At 39.1% G+C, this 15722-nt stretch overlaps 1 protein-coding gene across 5 annotated transcripts in view; it reads right to left on the bottom strand.

Annotated features, from left to right (window-relative positions):
- CHST9 (carbohydrate sulfotransferase 9) overlaps nt 1-15722 on the bottom strand; it is a 242499-nt gene that overhangs the window by 107977 nt on the left and 118800 nt on the right. For 3 of the 5 annotated variants that reach the window (XM_058692446.1, XM_058692447.1, XM_058692450.1), the window contains one exon: nt 70-111. The exons of the other annotated variants lie outside the window; for them this stretch is intronic. In XM_058692446.1, coding sequence (XP_058548429.1) covers nt 70-111 — 42 coding nt within the window. The remainder of the gene's footprint in view (nt 1-69; nt 112-15722) is intronic. 5 annotated transcript variants of the gene reach the window in all.

Genomic DNA, 15722 nt, shown 5'->3' with positions numbered 1-15722 from the left:
AGATATTCTTGTCATTGCTCTGCTCATCTATAGTTACCCGAGATTCAAATATAAGGAAAGTTTACTCACTGATTCTGGGTATAGGTTGCAGGTAATTTACTGGCTCCCATCCTGGAAAAGAGAAAGGCAATTCATTCTGAGCTGTCACCACAGAGCCAGATGCAGGGCTCAAACCCACAAGCCGTGAGATCATGACCTGTGTGCCCAAGTCAGATGCTCAATCAACTGAGCCACCCAGGCACACTGTATATTTAAAAACTTTCTACATAAAGATGTCTCAATGCCTCTAGTATTTTATTTCTAGCAAAGAAAATCATGGAGTGTGGGGAGGAAGGGTCATGAAATAGAATATGTCACTCTTGTGTTTCTGGGCTACTGAAGAGGTGACAGGCTTAGTGTCACTTATCAGAAAACTGGGCATTGCCTTCAAACTTTGCACAGAGAAGACTGAGCCTTGTGCCTGTTTCCTCCACATCAGAGAAATAGAACTGGGGACTGGTGGGGTACTTGGAGGAGGAATATGTTCACTGGAGAGAAGAAAATTTCCCTGCATTCTTTGTGTCCTTGGATTCTTTGTTTCAGTGTGTTAACATCCAATCATATTTCCTGCTTAGAATCTTTGTATACATCTTTGTTTATATACAAAGATTATATTTTCTGCTTAGATTCTTTGACTACTTGGGACAGATCTCTCTGAATAAAATTGGTATTCGGAATAGATATGCCATGTACATCTCCTGGCGTGGAGTATCTGTGGCTCACTGTTGGATACCTTGATCTGTGAAGCTTGGAAGAGTAAATGAACTAAAATCTAGGATGAAAGAAAAAAGGCTCTTTGAGGGAAGTGATCCCATGGATATTAAATCATCCAGAACTAATGTTCGTTTATTCTGTAGTAAAGAGCTCTAAGAAAGAAATCTTCGAGCTTTCCCTGAGCCAATGATTTTTCATCCTGATAATCAAGAAGGACCTCTTCCTACCAGATGGAGTTGCTAAATGTAACATAGCAAATTCCTTCTGGCTTAGTCATCTATAGGGAGAGGAGAGCCTCAACTCATTCGGGGAACAATTTCAGGGAACTGCAAGATGGTAATAATATGACTATTTAGATTTCTGCTTTCTAGATTACAGTTATAATTCTTCCCTTAAATAATGCATTATAAATATATAATATACAATACATATTATATACTGTATACTATAACACATATGGTATATAATATATAATTTTAATATATTATAACCTACTACACACTAAACTATGTTTACATATTAGATAATGTATGGCATGCTAAACTGTATGTGAATACATATCCTATTTTAGATACTTGTATATGTAATGTTTTGTTCTCTGTATGCTGTAAAATATCCCTTTCAAAGTATGTTGTCAAAAACTTGAACAAGTACTTAAGAATGGTGAAGCTAAGCAATGATAGGGATAACTCTGCTATCCTGTGCCATTTACATAACCTGCTATCAGTGTAACTCACTTATAATATTCATTTTCTAACCCTAATTGTGACAAAGGTCCTATTGGCTTTTGCCTTTTTAATCAATTTTTCACTAAATTTTATTTATGCTAAAATGTACAGTTTATACTTATGTCGATTAAATGCTATTCTCCCCTCTAGGATGATTTAAAAGATGTGTCTGAGGGCATTCTGAATTGTATTGTCATGAGTGTCCTGGTATAACGTATCAACTCCACTTGATTTAGTGATCTCTGCATTTTGGATGAAGGCATTTGTAAGTCATCTGCACAGCTCATCAATAAGTTAGAGGTCCTACAGTACAACTGATCCCCACGGGTTGGAACTTGATACGTAATCCACAGCTTCAACCCACTCTGATGTAATTGCAACTCTATATTTACTTGTTCACCCATGTAACAGTAGCATGATTAAGATCACACACTTGCGGCTTGGTGATAAGAACAGTGTTTAGGCGAGAACCCCAAATCTTCCTCCATAGAAAACTGATTTTATTGAGCACAGTTTCATTGTTTGTATAATCTGTCACACAACCATGGGAGGAAATTAAATTGATGTGGAAAAATGGCTATTCAAAAAGTCAAATGTGGCTGCTCTTTCACCTCTTATGATACTATGGTAAGTTGCTGATTGATTGCATGAGGCATTGGTGTCATCAGGTATGGCTTTTAAGCTCTCTGGCTTATAATGATCAAATGGTTTCCTTAAAAAATGTGAACATGACGGACTCTTTTCCCCATCTCCACGATGAATCAAATATATAAGGCTGTGCAAGGTCATCTGCCAATTTCTCTTACCCTTTTTTTATTAATTGTGGTAAGAGACAGCACGAGATCTATCCTCTTAACACATTTTAAAATGTACAGTACAGTACTGTTTACTCTAAAGCACAATGTAGTATAGCCGATCTCTAGAACTTACTTGTTCATCCTGCATGATGGAAACTCTATACCCATCGAACACCAACTCCCAATTCCCCTCTCCCCAGCTCCAGGAAACTGCCATCCTCCAATTTCCTAAGGGTCTCAGGAAACCTGACATCAGGGCATAATAATGAAGTCCCGTCAGGGGTTGGATACTCCTCGCTGGTCCTGTTTGGCTCTCCACACATCACAGACTGAAGTATATGAGTTAGATAAGCGCATGTCTTGTATGTGTTATAGTAAATTTGCTGAACACAGGGAGGATCCAGTCCTACTCCTCTTTACACCTTTCCTGAATCTAGTTTTGTGCCCTGTATAAATATCCATTGAATTAAATTAAATTTAAAAATTTCTTTTCCCGGTAAAAATCTCTTTTCTGATAAAAAGAATGGAAAGTAAATGCCATTTATTTTTCAGTTAATGGATTATCTCATTAAGAAAAGCCCCCTCCCTCACGACTTAGGAAGAGTAATGGTGTGTATGGCTCTTAAAGGCTTTGACTGTATCTTCTAAATCATTGCTATTCCTATGTTTTTGTTTTTTTTTTTTAATGTAACCTACGATGTTGGGTTCAGTCCACACAGTCAACATAGACTAACTTCCCCACTACATGACCATATTTTAAATAACTATGAATATTCATTTCTGTGCAAATGAATTAAATCTCAGCATACAGGCTTGTTTCACATAACAGAAATTAACTGGGTTTTGACTAGAGCCCCTAAAATTAATATGGTTAAACCTCACATCTGGTGTACATGTTCTTATATTGTGGTTGTAAGATTGATTTCGATATTAAAGGCTTAGTTTAGTGGTACAGACAATCTCATGAAACAGGATCTTTCCCTTCTCAACAGGACTGTCTTCTGAGTCATTTTTGGTTTTGGTAGTAAAGCACGTTTTTTTTCACCTGTTGAAACTTGGCATAAGCACCATACTAAGTGAGTAGGTCTAGAGCTTTGATGGGAAATCAATTTAAAAAAAAATAGCATTTCACTGATCCTTTTCCTCAGGGTTGGAGAGCTCCATGCATCATAAATAGCACACTGAGCCAGACAGAGCTCACATTCAAGTGAGAGAACACAAATAAGACCACAATGCACTTCTCTCAAAGTAATTCCTCTGGCCACAGTGAGAAACTAATCATGTTGTTTATCATCATCCTTACCTAGGAGAGAATAACAGAGATAGGAAAAGGTTGGACAGTTTCCTAAGACCATGTGGCAATTTGTTGTTGAAACTGAAATAGGTTTACATTTCATGAATGAATGTTTTTTTCATCTTCCAGCTAAACTTTTCAGAAATGTGATTATCAATACCGTCAATTTTCCATACTGGTATTCTGATTAAAAAAATGATCAAAGTGAGGTTTAGGTCCTTTGCTGTCTCATATTCTGTTGTTGGATTTAAAAGTTTATTCCAGAGGCACCTGGGTGGCTCAGTCAGTTAAGCGTCTGACTTCAGCTCAGGTCACGATCTCACAGCTTGTGAGTTTGAGCCCCCGCGTAGGGCTCTGTGCTGCCAGCTCAGAGCCTGGAGCCTGCTTCAGATTCTGTGTCTCCCTCTCTCTCTCTGCTCCTCCCCTGCTCACTGTGTCTCTCTCTCCTTCAAAAATAAATAAATATTAAAATAAATAAATAAAATAAACAGTAAAAAAATTTTTTTTAAGTTTATTCCAATATTTTCTTTTGAAATATTAATTTGGTCTAACCTTCCTTTCTTTCCTATTTTCTTCTAAAGTTACTTGGATGCGCAATTATTAAATTAATAATAACCACAATAACATCCAGCATGTAATCCTTTTAGATTTAAGTTTTTTTCCGAATATTTTACAATTATATTTTCACATCTTAGTCTATAGCATTTTACTTTTAATAACTCCACAGTATTGAATCTTTCCAAAGCATTTTTATAGAAATAGCCATTTTTTTAATGCACTGATATGTCATTGGATTACACAATTTATAACTGAATTGAATAATTACATGAACAAGTATAATAACCACAGCAGGTTTGGGAACAAACACAACAACTGGCTCTTGGTCCACATATATCCCCACAGGTGGGGTCAAAAGTTTACAGGTAAGCTAGAGGGATAATAGGTGGCGCTCTTATGTTATGCTGGCTTTGAGAATCGATCAGTAGGTTACATCTAGGGAAGAGAAAGCATTGCTTCACTAGGCAAATCATTTAAGAAAGGGTTAGCTTAAAAAAAACCCTTCTATTGTATTTTATACTTTGTGTATGCATTACTTTGATATATATATATATATATATAGAGAGAGAGAGAGAGAGAGAGAGAGAGAGAGAGAGAGAGAGAGAAGGAGAAGGAGACAATAAGTTTAGGTATCTTGCCCAAGATTCTAAAACTAGAGATAGAACAAGGATGTGGCTCCAGAATTCTGCCTCCAAGTCCATCCTTCCAGTATTCTTTCCTTCTGTCCCATGAGCCCTAGGGTAGAGAAGGCTGTAGGGGGCCTGAAGGGGTCAGGCCTTCCTGACCGGTCAGGAAGGGGGCTTGAGATAGTTCACAAGTGGTCATCAAGAAAGCACGGTAAAGAAGAGAGAAGACAGAAAGTGATAAGATAGTCTTAGGAATTGGCAACCGAGAACCCTGCCATTGTGGTTTCATTAAGTTCACCCAGGTATTTCTTGACTTTGGGCCTCACTGGTTCAAAACAAAAGAGGTTTCAGCAAACACATTTGGTCAACTGACACCACCAACTATTTTCAGTTTTTGCAACTCTGAAGGGACATCCTTCCTCTCTGGCAAACAATAATCAACACAGGAGAACCTCTGACCCAACAGCCCCGTGGGGAGCTAAGGGAGCAAGCTTAGTAGAAATCTATGATGACAAACAGCAATTACATTGAAGGCATTTGAGCCTCACCATCCACTTCCTTCTAATCCTTGGGTTTTACAGGTTCTATCTCCATCAAGTCCTTCTTTGAGTAAGACGATAAGCACCAGTTTTGAAGAACCTCCTGGCATCCCAAAAGGGATGATCTTATAGTAGCTGTTTTAAAATGTCTCAGAAAGGATTATTATGTTTTTCCATTAAGTATTAATGATTTCGGTTTATATTAAATGCCTTCCATGTTTCTTGCCTTGGCATTTTCCAAATTATTTTCTTCAAGAAGCAAATTAGAAAGGCATTAATATTTCTATGACTTTATACGGAATTCATAAAAAAGGTTAAGATCTCAAATGGGCATCCCTTCAATAAAATTATGTTAAATTGTGCGAAATGTTCATACATGGTACAGTAGTTTTATATACTTTCAAAAATAGCTTTTTCATTTTTAAACGATCTGGTTTCAAAAAATAATTATTGCAATCACTTGGCTACAAATGCGGTTGAGATTTAAAGCTTCCTTCATAATAAAACAGTATCTCATTTCAATATGCTTTTGGAAGCATTATTATAAATAATAGATTAATTATTCAATTAACATGGGTACAAATGTAAAGACCACGTGAGTAAACCATTTATTTCATTTTCTTTTTTTTGTTGTTGTTTAAATTTTTTTTAAACATTTTATTTATTTTTGTGAGACAGAGAAAGAGAGACAGAGTGTGAGTGGGGGAAGGGCAGAGAGAGGGAGACACAGAATCTGAAGCAGGCTCCAGGCTCCGAGCTGTCCGCACAGAGCCTGATGCGGGGCTCGAACTCGCGAACTGGGAGATCACGACCTGAGCCGAAGTCAGATGCTTAACTGACTGAGCCACCCAGGAGCCCCTCGTTTATTTCATTTTCTAAAGATCACAAAATGAGTTAACTAATTTTTAGTTAGTTAACAAAATTAACTGAAAGGAAATACAAATGAAAAAGCGAAAGAGGGCAAGATCCGGTGCCATTGTGTGTATTGAGTGGTCCTTTTCACGAAGCTGCATTCTAGCTGGAGCCTCTCTGTGCTCTGCTGGCTGCTGAGGGCACCTGCGCCCATGCCGGGCTCCCTGAGCAAAGGGATCCAGCACTTTATGGCATGCTTTCTATAAAATAAAGTACAAAGTATAAATCATGTCCAGTGAGGTGCTGAGAAAGCTAGCCCAAGCAGCAGCCGCTGAAGGGACAACAGCACTGAAAAGGGGTAGAGGTCTGACCCTACAGCTGTCTCTGGGGAAACCAATGAACCCAGCCTGCCTGGGCCCTAATTCTCTTATCTACAAAATGTCTCAAAGTCCATTTCACCTTTGAGATTCTAGCAAATGGGGCGAACATAAGTAAATAAATAGGTTTTCATTATCATGCAGTAACCTTGTTTTTCCTCTGTATGTAGCAGTTTTCCTATTCGTGTTCCTATTTATATTGTATTGCTTCCTTCAAGAAGCAAATTAGAAAAGTATTAAGATTTCTGTGACATTGTAAGAAACTGACAAAAATGTTTGAGATCTCAAATGGCTATCCCTTCAAGAAAATGATGTTAAATTGTTTAAAGTTGCCAAGTGCTAGATCCAAACTCAGGAGGTCTGGCCAAAGGGTCCACGCGCTTAACCCTTATACCACACCATCTGTGGATGCTTCCATTGTTACATAAATATTTTCGTGTCGACTAACTCTGCCACATGCAAGCTCACTAAAGGAAAGCACTTGGTCTCTGTCTTCTCTGTGCCTCTGACTAGTACACACAGAGACACTCCGTAGGAGCAACCTGTGAGGTACAGGAATCCGGCATGGCACTGAAAACAAAGGGCAAACCTCTGAAATTGTCTGTCACACTTAAAACACACGGAGACACGCCCCTTCCTTCTTGTTCTTTCCTCTACTATGTGAAAAATGCTGGCTGCCTGTTACACAGATCAGAAAAATGGGTAATAGCATTAATAAAAACACCTTATGGGGCGCCTGGGTGGCTCAGTCGGTTGAGCGTCTGACTTCGGCTCAGGTCATGATCTCACAGCTCTGTGAGTTCAAGCCCCGCATTGGGCTCTTGCTGACGGCTCGGAGCCTGGAGCCTGTTTCGGATTCTGTGTCTCCCTCTCTCTCTGCCCCTAACCCTGTCTCTGTCTCTCTCAAAAATAAATAAACGTTAAAAAATATTAAAGAAAAAACACCTTATACATTTCCACGTCTCAGAAATATGAGTCAGACAATGAAGGAAGATCTTTCAGTGCTAAACTCTCCCTCACTCACTTTCTTCCTTCCTCTTTCCTTTGTCACTGTCTCAACAAATATTTGTTTTATTCCCACTACATGCCAGAAAAACAAACCGCTGGGTGTGTTATTAACGTTTCCACCCTAGATGCTAAAAGACAGAGGCAAGTAATATGAAGTAATGTCAAGAGCAATAAAAAGATTGCCAAAATTTATTGCGAACATACCACGAGCTAAATGTTAGGCCCAGGGCTTGATGGGCGTTATCTCACTCAATCCTCATTACAACTCCATAAGATAACACTATTATTATCTCCACTTGACAAATAAGGGGAGCAAGTTGAGAGAGGCTGAGGTCATATGACTCCTAAGGGACAGAGCAGGGACTCCAGCCCTGGCGGTCTGAGACTAGAGCTTGCACTCTTAACCTTTACACTCCACTCTCTCCAGAAGTAGATTCGGCCACGAGGCATACAGAGGGCAGGCATGAAATTGGTTTCATTTCCTTTCACAAGAGTCCCATAAATATAGTATCAGAGTGTTACAGGAATTGCTTCCAACATCCTCATAGACTTCACCCAAAAGCAGGTGGGTGACTTGTAACAAGCTCCCCCCTCCTGGCTTTATTCAATCCATTTGTAAAAAAAAAAAAAAAAAAAAAATTAATAATCTTGAGTTCCTCCCAGGCACAGACCTTCCAGTCTTCTTCTTTTTTTTAAGTTTATTTATTTATTTTTGAGAGAGCTCATGAGCAAGGTAAGAGCAGAGAGAGGGAGAGAGAATCCCAAGCAGGCTCCATGCTGTACGTGCAGAACCCAACCTGGGGCTCGAACTCAAAAACTGCGAGATCATGACCTGAGCCAAAACCAAGAGTCGGGTGCTCAACCAACTAAGCCACCCGGGTACCCCAGGTCCTTCTATTATTCTAAAGAGGCAGCTGTGGGGCAGGGAGCGTTCACTGATTTCAGAGCCAGAAGAGCTCTGTTAATTTGAATGGCCAGCACACTCCTTGCAGCCCCATCACGGGGATCTGATTCTATCACTTCTGGCTTGTCTTCTGCTGACCTCAACTGCCTGGAAGACAATTGTTCAACCTTAATATCATCTGGAGATACAATGATCTACCCTCTTAACAAATTTTTACATGCACCATACATTATTGTGGCCCATACATACAATGTTATACTGCAGGACTCCAGAGCATATTCATCTTGCGTGACTTTTACGCTCATTGATTAGTTACTCCCTGTTTTCCCCCTTCCCCTAGCCCCTGGTAACCATAATTCCACCCTTTGACTCTATGACTTTGACTATTTTAGATACCTCATGTAAGTGGAATCATGCAATATTTGTCTTTTTGGGTCCGGCTTACTTCACTTAGCATAATGTCCTCAAGGTTCATCCATGTTGCCGTATATTACAGAAGTTCCTTCTTTTTCAAGGCCGAATAGTATTCCGTTGGATGTATGTACTACACTTGCTTTATCCACTCATCTTTCAAAGGACATTTAGGTTGTTGCTACATCTTGGCTATTGTGAATCGTGCCATAGTGAACATGGCAGCGCACATATCTCTTCTAGATCCTGATTTTCAATTCTTTTGGATAAATACCCAGAACTGGGATTTGCTGGATTACACAGTGGTTCCATTTTTAGTTTTTTGAGAACCTCCATACTCTTCTTCCATGTGACTATAACAGTTTTCATTCCCACCAACAGTATGTATGTATTTACCCAAGAATTCAAAATCAAACTCTCAACTTCTATATTCTTTATCGTCATGTTCTATGGTCGTAGGTTCTGCTCTTTGTATATGAGACTTACACTCATGTCCAATATCGATTCATTGAAGTTCTGGCTGAAGAGAAGCTTGAAATGATGCATCTGACTTGGAAGGGTATTTATAGTATTCCCCCGCTTCTCTGTGCTTTTAGGATTGTTTTGCTAACCACCATGATTCACATCAAGCCTTTTCTTTTCATCTGAAATTTAGTCTCTTTATGTTTTTGCACTACTGGCCCTTTCTGAGTAATCTCATCCACTTTATTGGCATTGATAACAAGTACCTTTACAATGCTGACTCCCAAGTCTCTAAACTGCGTCTCTTACTCGAGCTCCAGACGCAAATAAGAATGCGCTCAGTGCACGTGGCTTTTGGTCTCCTACAAGCACTAGAATCATGCCTATTTAAATAGGAAGTCCTCCTCTTCCAATCATACTCCTCCCCTAGTGCTCCCTCTCAGGGACTGGCACGACTCAGGAACCCAAATCAGAGGCCTTGGGACTCTTCTTGCCATTAATAATCATGTTCCTGTTCTCGAATCCATCACCCTCCCCCGGCCCTACCGCCACTTCCTTAGCTCGGGCCATTCTTATTTCTCACCTAGATAACTGCAATAGATATCCAGGAAGCATCTTTGCTTTGGTTGGTAACAGTGATCTCACATTTAACATATCTAAAAGAGAAATCTCCTTTTGTCCTCAGCTCCCCAAATTGGCCCTCACACGTTTGGCCACATCCCAGCTAATAGTATGATTACCAACTTGCTCAAGCCAAAAACCTAGAGCCATCCCTTAGCTCCCTCCTATCCACCCACATCCAATCTACCAGCGTTCACTGTCATTTTTACCCCAAAAATATATCCTAAATCTGATAGCGTGTCATTATTTTCACTGAAACTACTCTAGTCTAGACCACTTCATTTTTCTCCTGGCTTACTTTAACAGCTTTGTAAATGTTTTCCCTACCTCTCATTTTTTTTTTTTTTCCTCTAGAACCCCTCCCAAGTCAGAGTACTAAAAAATAAACCATCTCATTTCCTTGCATCAAGTTTTGCAGTCATCTTCTATTGCGATTGTTATAAGATGGAAACTCTTTACTATGGTCTATACGGTTCCACATAAACTGGACACTGCCTATATATTCACCCGCACCCACCATGCTCCAGCCATTGTGACTTTCTTTCTGGCTTCCTCAGTCCAGCAAGCTTGTCCCGCCTCAGGGTCTCTGTACGTGCCATTCCCACTTCTGCCAGACTTGCTCATGACTGGTTCCTTCACATCATCCATGATTCAGTTCAAATACCAGCTCCTCAGAGAGATCTTCCTTCACTACTCTAGCGAAAGTGGTGTCCCAAGATTTAATTTTATCTTTTTCTCTTGGATAATGACCAAGTGAAAAAAGAAAAATATGGGCTTACTGAAGCAGATTATTTATAATTAGAAACCCAGTTAAAAAGTTTAAAATAAGAATGTGCAGAATCCATGGGCAGAATTCAAAAGTGCATATAGATCATGGCGGTGTATCGGCGTATCTGTAATTTTGCAGATCAAGTACAGGCACTAGATGATTCAAGTTGGTGACAATAAGTAGCATCAGCTGGTCTGAAGGACATAGATCCCCCTTTGTAGGTAAGTTCCCAAAGCTGAAGAAGCCTGGACTTCATTTATCCTTTCTTCCTCTGCTTGCCTGAACTGTCTAAAAGACACGATCTGACTGCCCAACAGAAAAACCACTTCTGGAAATACAATGTGATGAGATTGCATTTTACGCTTTTGACAGGAGGAAAAACAAAGGCACAGTTGCCACGCTTTCTTTACTTAGTCTTCTGACATTATGAAAATTTTCAAACATGAAGAAAAATAGAAAAGCTCCATTTCTTAAGATCATTTTTCTCCCTGCTTCAGATGGAGCCAAGTGGTTTCAAAACTCCCTAACTACTGGGTGGGACCAGTAGTTTTTAAACTTCTAATTGCCCAAGTAAAGGTCTGGACCTTCGTATGATCAGTTTTGACATTTTGATCACTTTTTTAGTGCAATCATACCCAAAGTTAGTCAACAAATGCCTCCTGCTAGATAGAACTTGACTATTTTATTTAATTAATTAATTTAAAATTTTATTTTACTGCAGTAAGAATTCTTTCTTTAAATTTTTTTTAAAATGTTTATTTTTGAGACAGAGAGAGACAGAGCATGAGCAGGGGAGGGGCAAAGAGAGAGGGAGGCACAGAATCTGAAGCAGGCTCCAGGCTCTGAGCTGTCAGCACAGAGCCTGACGTGGGGCTCGAACTCCCCGTGAGATCATGACCTGAGCTGAAGTGGGACGCTTAACCGACTGAGCCACCCAGGCGCCCTGCAGTAAAAATTCTTAACATCGGTCTACCCTTTTAACAAATTTTTAAGTGTAAAATATAGTATTGTTTAGGATGGGTACAATATTACACAGCTGATCTTTAGAACTTACTAGGGCTTGGGGCAGGAGAGTGGGAAGTTGATAAATAATAGCTGCTTTGCTTTTGCTGGTTTACGAAGCTCTGAACTATTTCGCCTTTATTTTATTTTATTTTATTTTATTTTATTTTATTTTATTTTCATGTTTATTTATTTTTGAGAGAGTGTGAGTGGAGGAGGCGCAGAGAGAGGGGGGACAGGGACAGAGGATCTGAAGCAGGCACCAGGTTCCGTGCTGACAGCAGAGAGCCCCATGTGGGGCTCGAACTTAGGAACCGTGAGATCATAACCTGAGCTGAAGTTGGGACACTTAACTGACAGCCACCCAGGCTCCCTGAACTATTTCACCTTTAAATTTTCCATTCCAGTGCTCTGGAGAAGATCTACATGCTTCAGGGACACATTCGTTTTTGTCCCTTACATAGGCCCTTTATTAAAGCGTACTGATTACAGTGTCATTTCTAGTACTAAACTATACTGTATTATATATACTACTAATGCAAGTTCTGAAGTCAAATGTCAAAAAGAAGATCTAAATTAGTTACATCTTAGCCTTGGTGTTTACATTTCTTTCTTTGAAAAATTTAAAAAATTTTTATTTATTTATTTTTTGAGAGAGAGAGAGAGAGAGAGAGCACATTCGAGTAGGGTAGGGGAAGAGAGAGAGGGAGAGAAGAGAATCCCAAGCAGGCTCTGTGCTGTTAATGCAGAGTCCAACACAGGGCTCGATCTTACAAAGCGTGAGATCATTACCTGAGCCAAAATCAAGAATTGGACGCTTTCTGTGTCTCCCTCTCTCTCTGCCCCTCCCCCGTTCATGCTCTGTCTCTCTCTGTCCAAAAATAAATAAAAAACGTTGAAAAAAAAAAATTAAAAAAAAAAAAAAAAAAGAATTGGACGCTTAACCGATGGAGCCACCAGGTGCCTCAGTGTTTACATTTTTATCAGCAAATATGAACTAAAAGTTAAATCGTATCTGCCATCTTACAAGCAAATCTTTTATTTTTCACCTAGAACAAAGACTTTCCTTTGACATTATCTCACGAGTGACAATGTTACATTTGATAATTTACCAGTGGACGGAGTATACTGCCCAAGTTACACTGCCCCAGATCCTACTGAACCCAGCGTGGCGACCTTTGGAGAGAAAAGATAAAAAATGCAAGCTGACCCAAGGCATCTGCTTGTTTTATCTGTTTCTGCCAACAATCACTTATATATTACTTAAAAACAAGAGGTAATGAAGTACATCTTCCAGGCCATTTAGCTTTTGTTTGTTTGATTTTTAAAATCCCTCAAAGACTCTGATTACTGCCAACTTGAAATGCTTTCTGAAAAGTTCGGGGAAATTCAAACACCGTGACTATAATCAGAATACTTAGCATAGGGCATTACTGGTACTTGAACGTGGAAACAGGACCTAATCCAGTTGGGTCAGGAAGTTGTTACTTAAAGACTTGTGTTATAGAGTTAAAAAATATTCAATTGGTTATCTCTCTTTTGGTTTTCTTCCTCACGTGGAGGCGGAAAATGATTTTTTCTTGTTTTCTCAATAAATGCTAGAAAGGTAAACTGAATTCTAGTCATAAATTTACATTTGACTTTTCAAAAAAAATATTCCATACATTGGCATCAGGTTAAGTAAAGAACAAAGAGGCTAACCTTCCAGTGTATTCAACAAGCAAAAAAATCATCATATTTCAGCTGTGGAATCAGGGATAAAAGTCACAGGGATAAAAGGCACAGCATAGGGAATATAATCAGTGGGACTGCAGTATCACTGGTAACAGATGGTACCTATAGTTGTGGTGGGCACAGCTTAACATGAGTCTTGTCGAATGTCGAATCTCTATGTTGTACACCTGAGGCCAATGTAACATTGTGCCTCCACTAGAGTTCAATAAAAAAATTAAAAATCATACGAACTTATATAGTCACAGCCCTTTCTGTGTTGGGTATTTTCAACCAACATAATGATTTTTAAGGTTGTCATTTATTTAATTAAAAAAATAACAACTATAGTCACATATGACTTATATACAGTTCTTATGTGAATGAAGTACGAGTTACATATTTTGCATCTGGCGCATTTATTTTAACTTTATAGAAGTAACGCCGCAAACATGCTGATTAAGGATACTCTGAGTACGATAGCTGGACTTTTCACAAATGCCCTGCAAATTCCCAGGAAGTCAATGCACAGCTGTCCCACTTACACACAATGATGACTACTGTTCACTGCTGAGAAGGCCTGGTTAGCAGCAAATGCGGTCAAGGCACGCGGACGCTTGTTAGGTTCACTTTGCAAGAGAAGCAAATATTGAATATTCCTTGACACAGAGAAATTGTCATTCATATCCTATTATTTCCCCAAACTTAGAAGCCCCTATGTTAATGGCAGATGAGTTACTGATAAATGTGTTTGATTGCAATGAAAAGAGATGCAACAAAGGACTGCGGGAAAGGTGGGAGATAAATGTTAATGATACCCTGCGATCTGTTTTCAGTCCAATCCCCCAAATCGCTTCTAAATGTTGGCTCCCTTCTCCACTAGCACATAGGTAGGTAAGGAAAGAAATTCTGTATGCAAATAATAGTCTTTCCTTGTATTTACATACATATTTAAAAATAATAGCAGAATACTGAAAATCAACAAGTGCAGTAAGGACAGAATTATATATTAAAAAAAGAGTGACTTTTGTTCTCTGTTGAAATGCCACAGTGGCACTGAAAAGGTAATATTCATTATCTCTTCAGGAAAACAGACTCATTCCAGGGAAATCAGCATTCATCAGTCACGGATCTAAAGGAAAAACTTAGAAAATACCATCCAACCCTCTACTTCCCCTAAACAATCAAATCAAAGAATATTTTTTATAATGTTTGAGATTTCTCTCCATCTCAAATACAACTTTGGTGCTTTGCCCTTGACACATAGTGGCAAATAATTAATATTCTTTTAATAGCTCTCCCATAAATGAATGAATAAATGAATGACTTCACTTCCAAATTGAATTAGGATGCAGAAATTGATATGCAGAATTAATAAGGTTTTCAGTTTAATTTATGGATAAGGAAATGCTTACAGCTCTGGGGTTGGTTGGGGATAATTCTTTGTGCTTTCTCAAAGGCGCTGTCTAGGGTGTTCGTCCCCTTCTCATGTATGTTTCCATTTCGCTGGTTTTCTCCTGTCCTATCTTTGCAGTTCCCTCCCATCATTCTTAGGGACTTCTTTCCTTATGAAACCCACAGGGACATTTTCTGTGTCTGATGACTTCACAAAGCCACTTGCTCCTTCATTTGTTGAACCGACACCTCCTGAGAATCTGCTTCTTCCAGGCCCTGTGGGAGGCACCGGGGACAAAACAGAACCACACAAGCAACTTTTGTCTTTGTTTTCACTACATTTTTCGATTTCATTAAAACCTAGCTCAGAAACGAAGCAAACAGAACCTGCAAGGACATCAGTCTCCAAAAAGGCATTCCAGGACTAGGCATGTTGCTGATACAGGTTCATTCTGGAGGGCCCCAGTGCCACAACGGTGTCACGCACTCCATTAAGCTCTATTGCAATACACATGTCTGGCGAATGCATCGTTTCTAGCATCTTGTTTATAATTCTTATGTCGATTATATTTTGAAATGAGGACATTTTTACTATACTGGCTTACATAGCATATTATTAAATTAATCTCACCTATTTCTTTTTAGTTTTTAAAATGTGGCTATTCAAAAATTTAAATGTACACGTATGGTTTGCATTATATTTTTACTGGATTGCTGATGAGAAGGCAAGAGAGAGAGGAACAAAATAACCCAAATAAGCAAACAAAATTATTATGAAATTGAATGTGGTGTTTTATTTTTATCGGTGTATCAGTGAAACACAGAGCTGTATGTTTTCAGAGAAGGCATGGGTAGAATTGCATTTCAGGGATATTCCTGAGGAGAAAGGGACCATATTTGGCCGAGAGATACAGAT

The sequence above is a fragment of the Neofelis nebulosa genome, chromosome 11 (assembly GCF_028018385.1).
Source record: "Neofelis nebulosa isolate mNeoNeb1 chromosome 11, mNeoNeb1.pri, whole genome shotgun sequence".
NCBI classification, from domain to species: domain Eukaryota; kingdom Metazoa; phylum Chordata; class Mammalia; order Carnivora; family Felidae; genus Neofelis; species Neofelis nebulosa.
The sequence above is the reverse complement of the archived record's forward strand: the minus strand, read 5'-3'. Positions and strand labels throughout refer to the sequence as shown.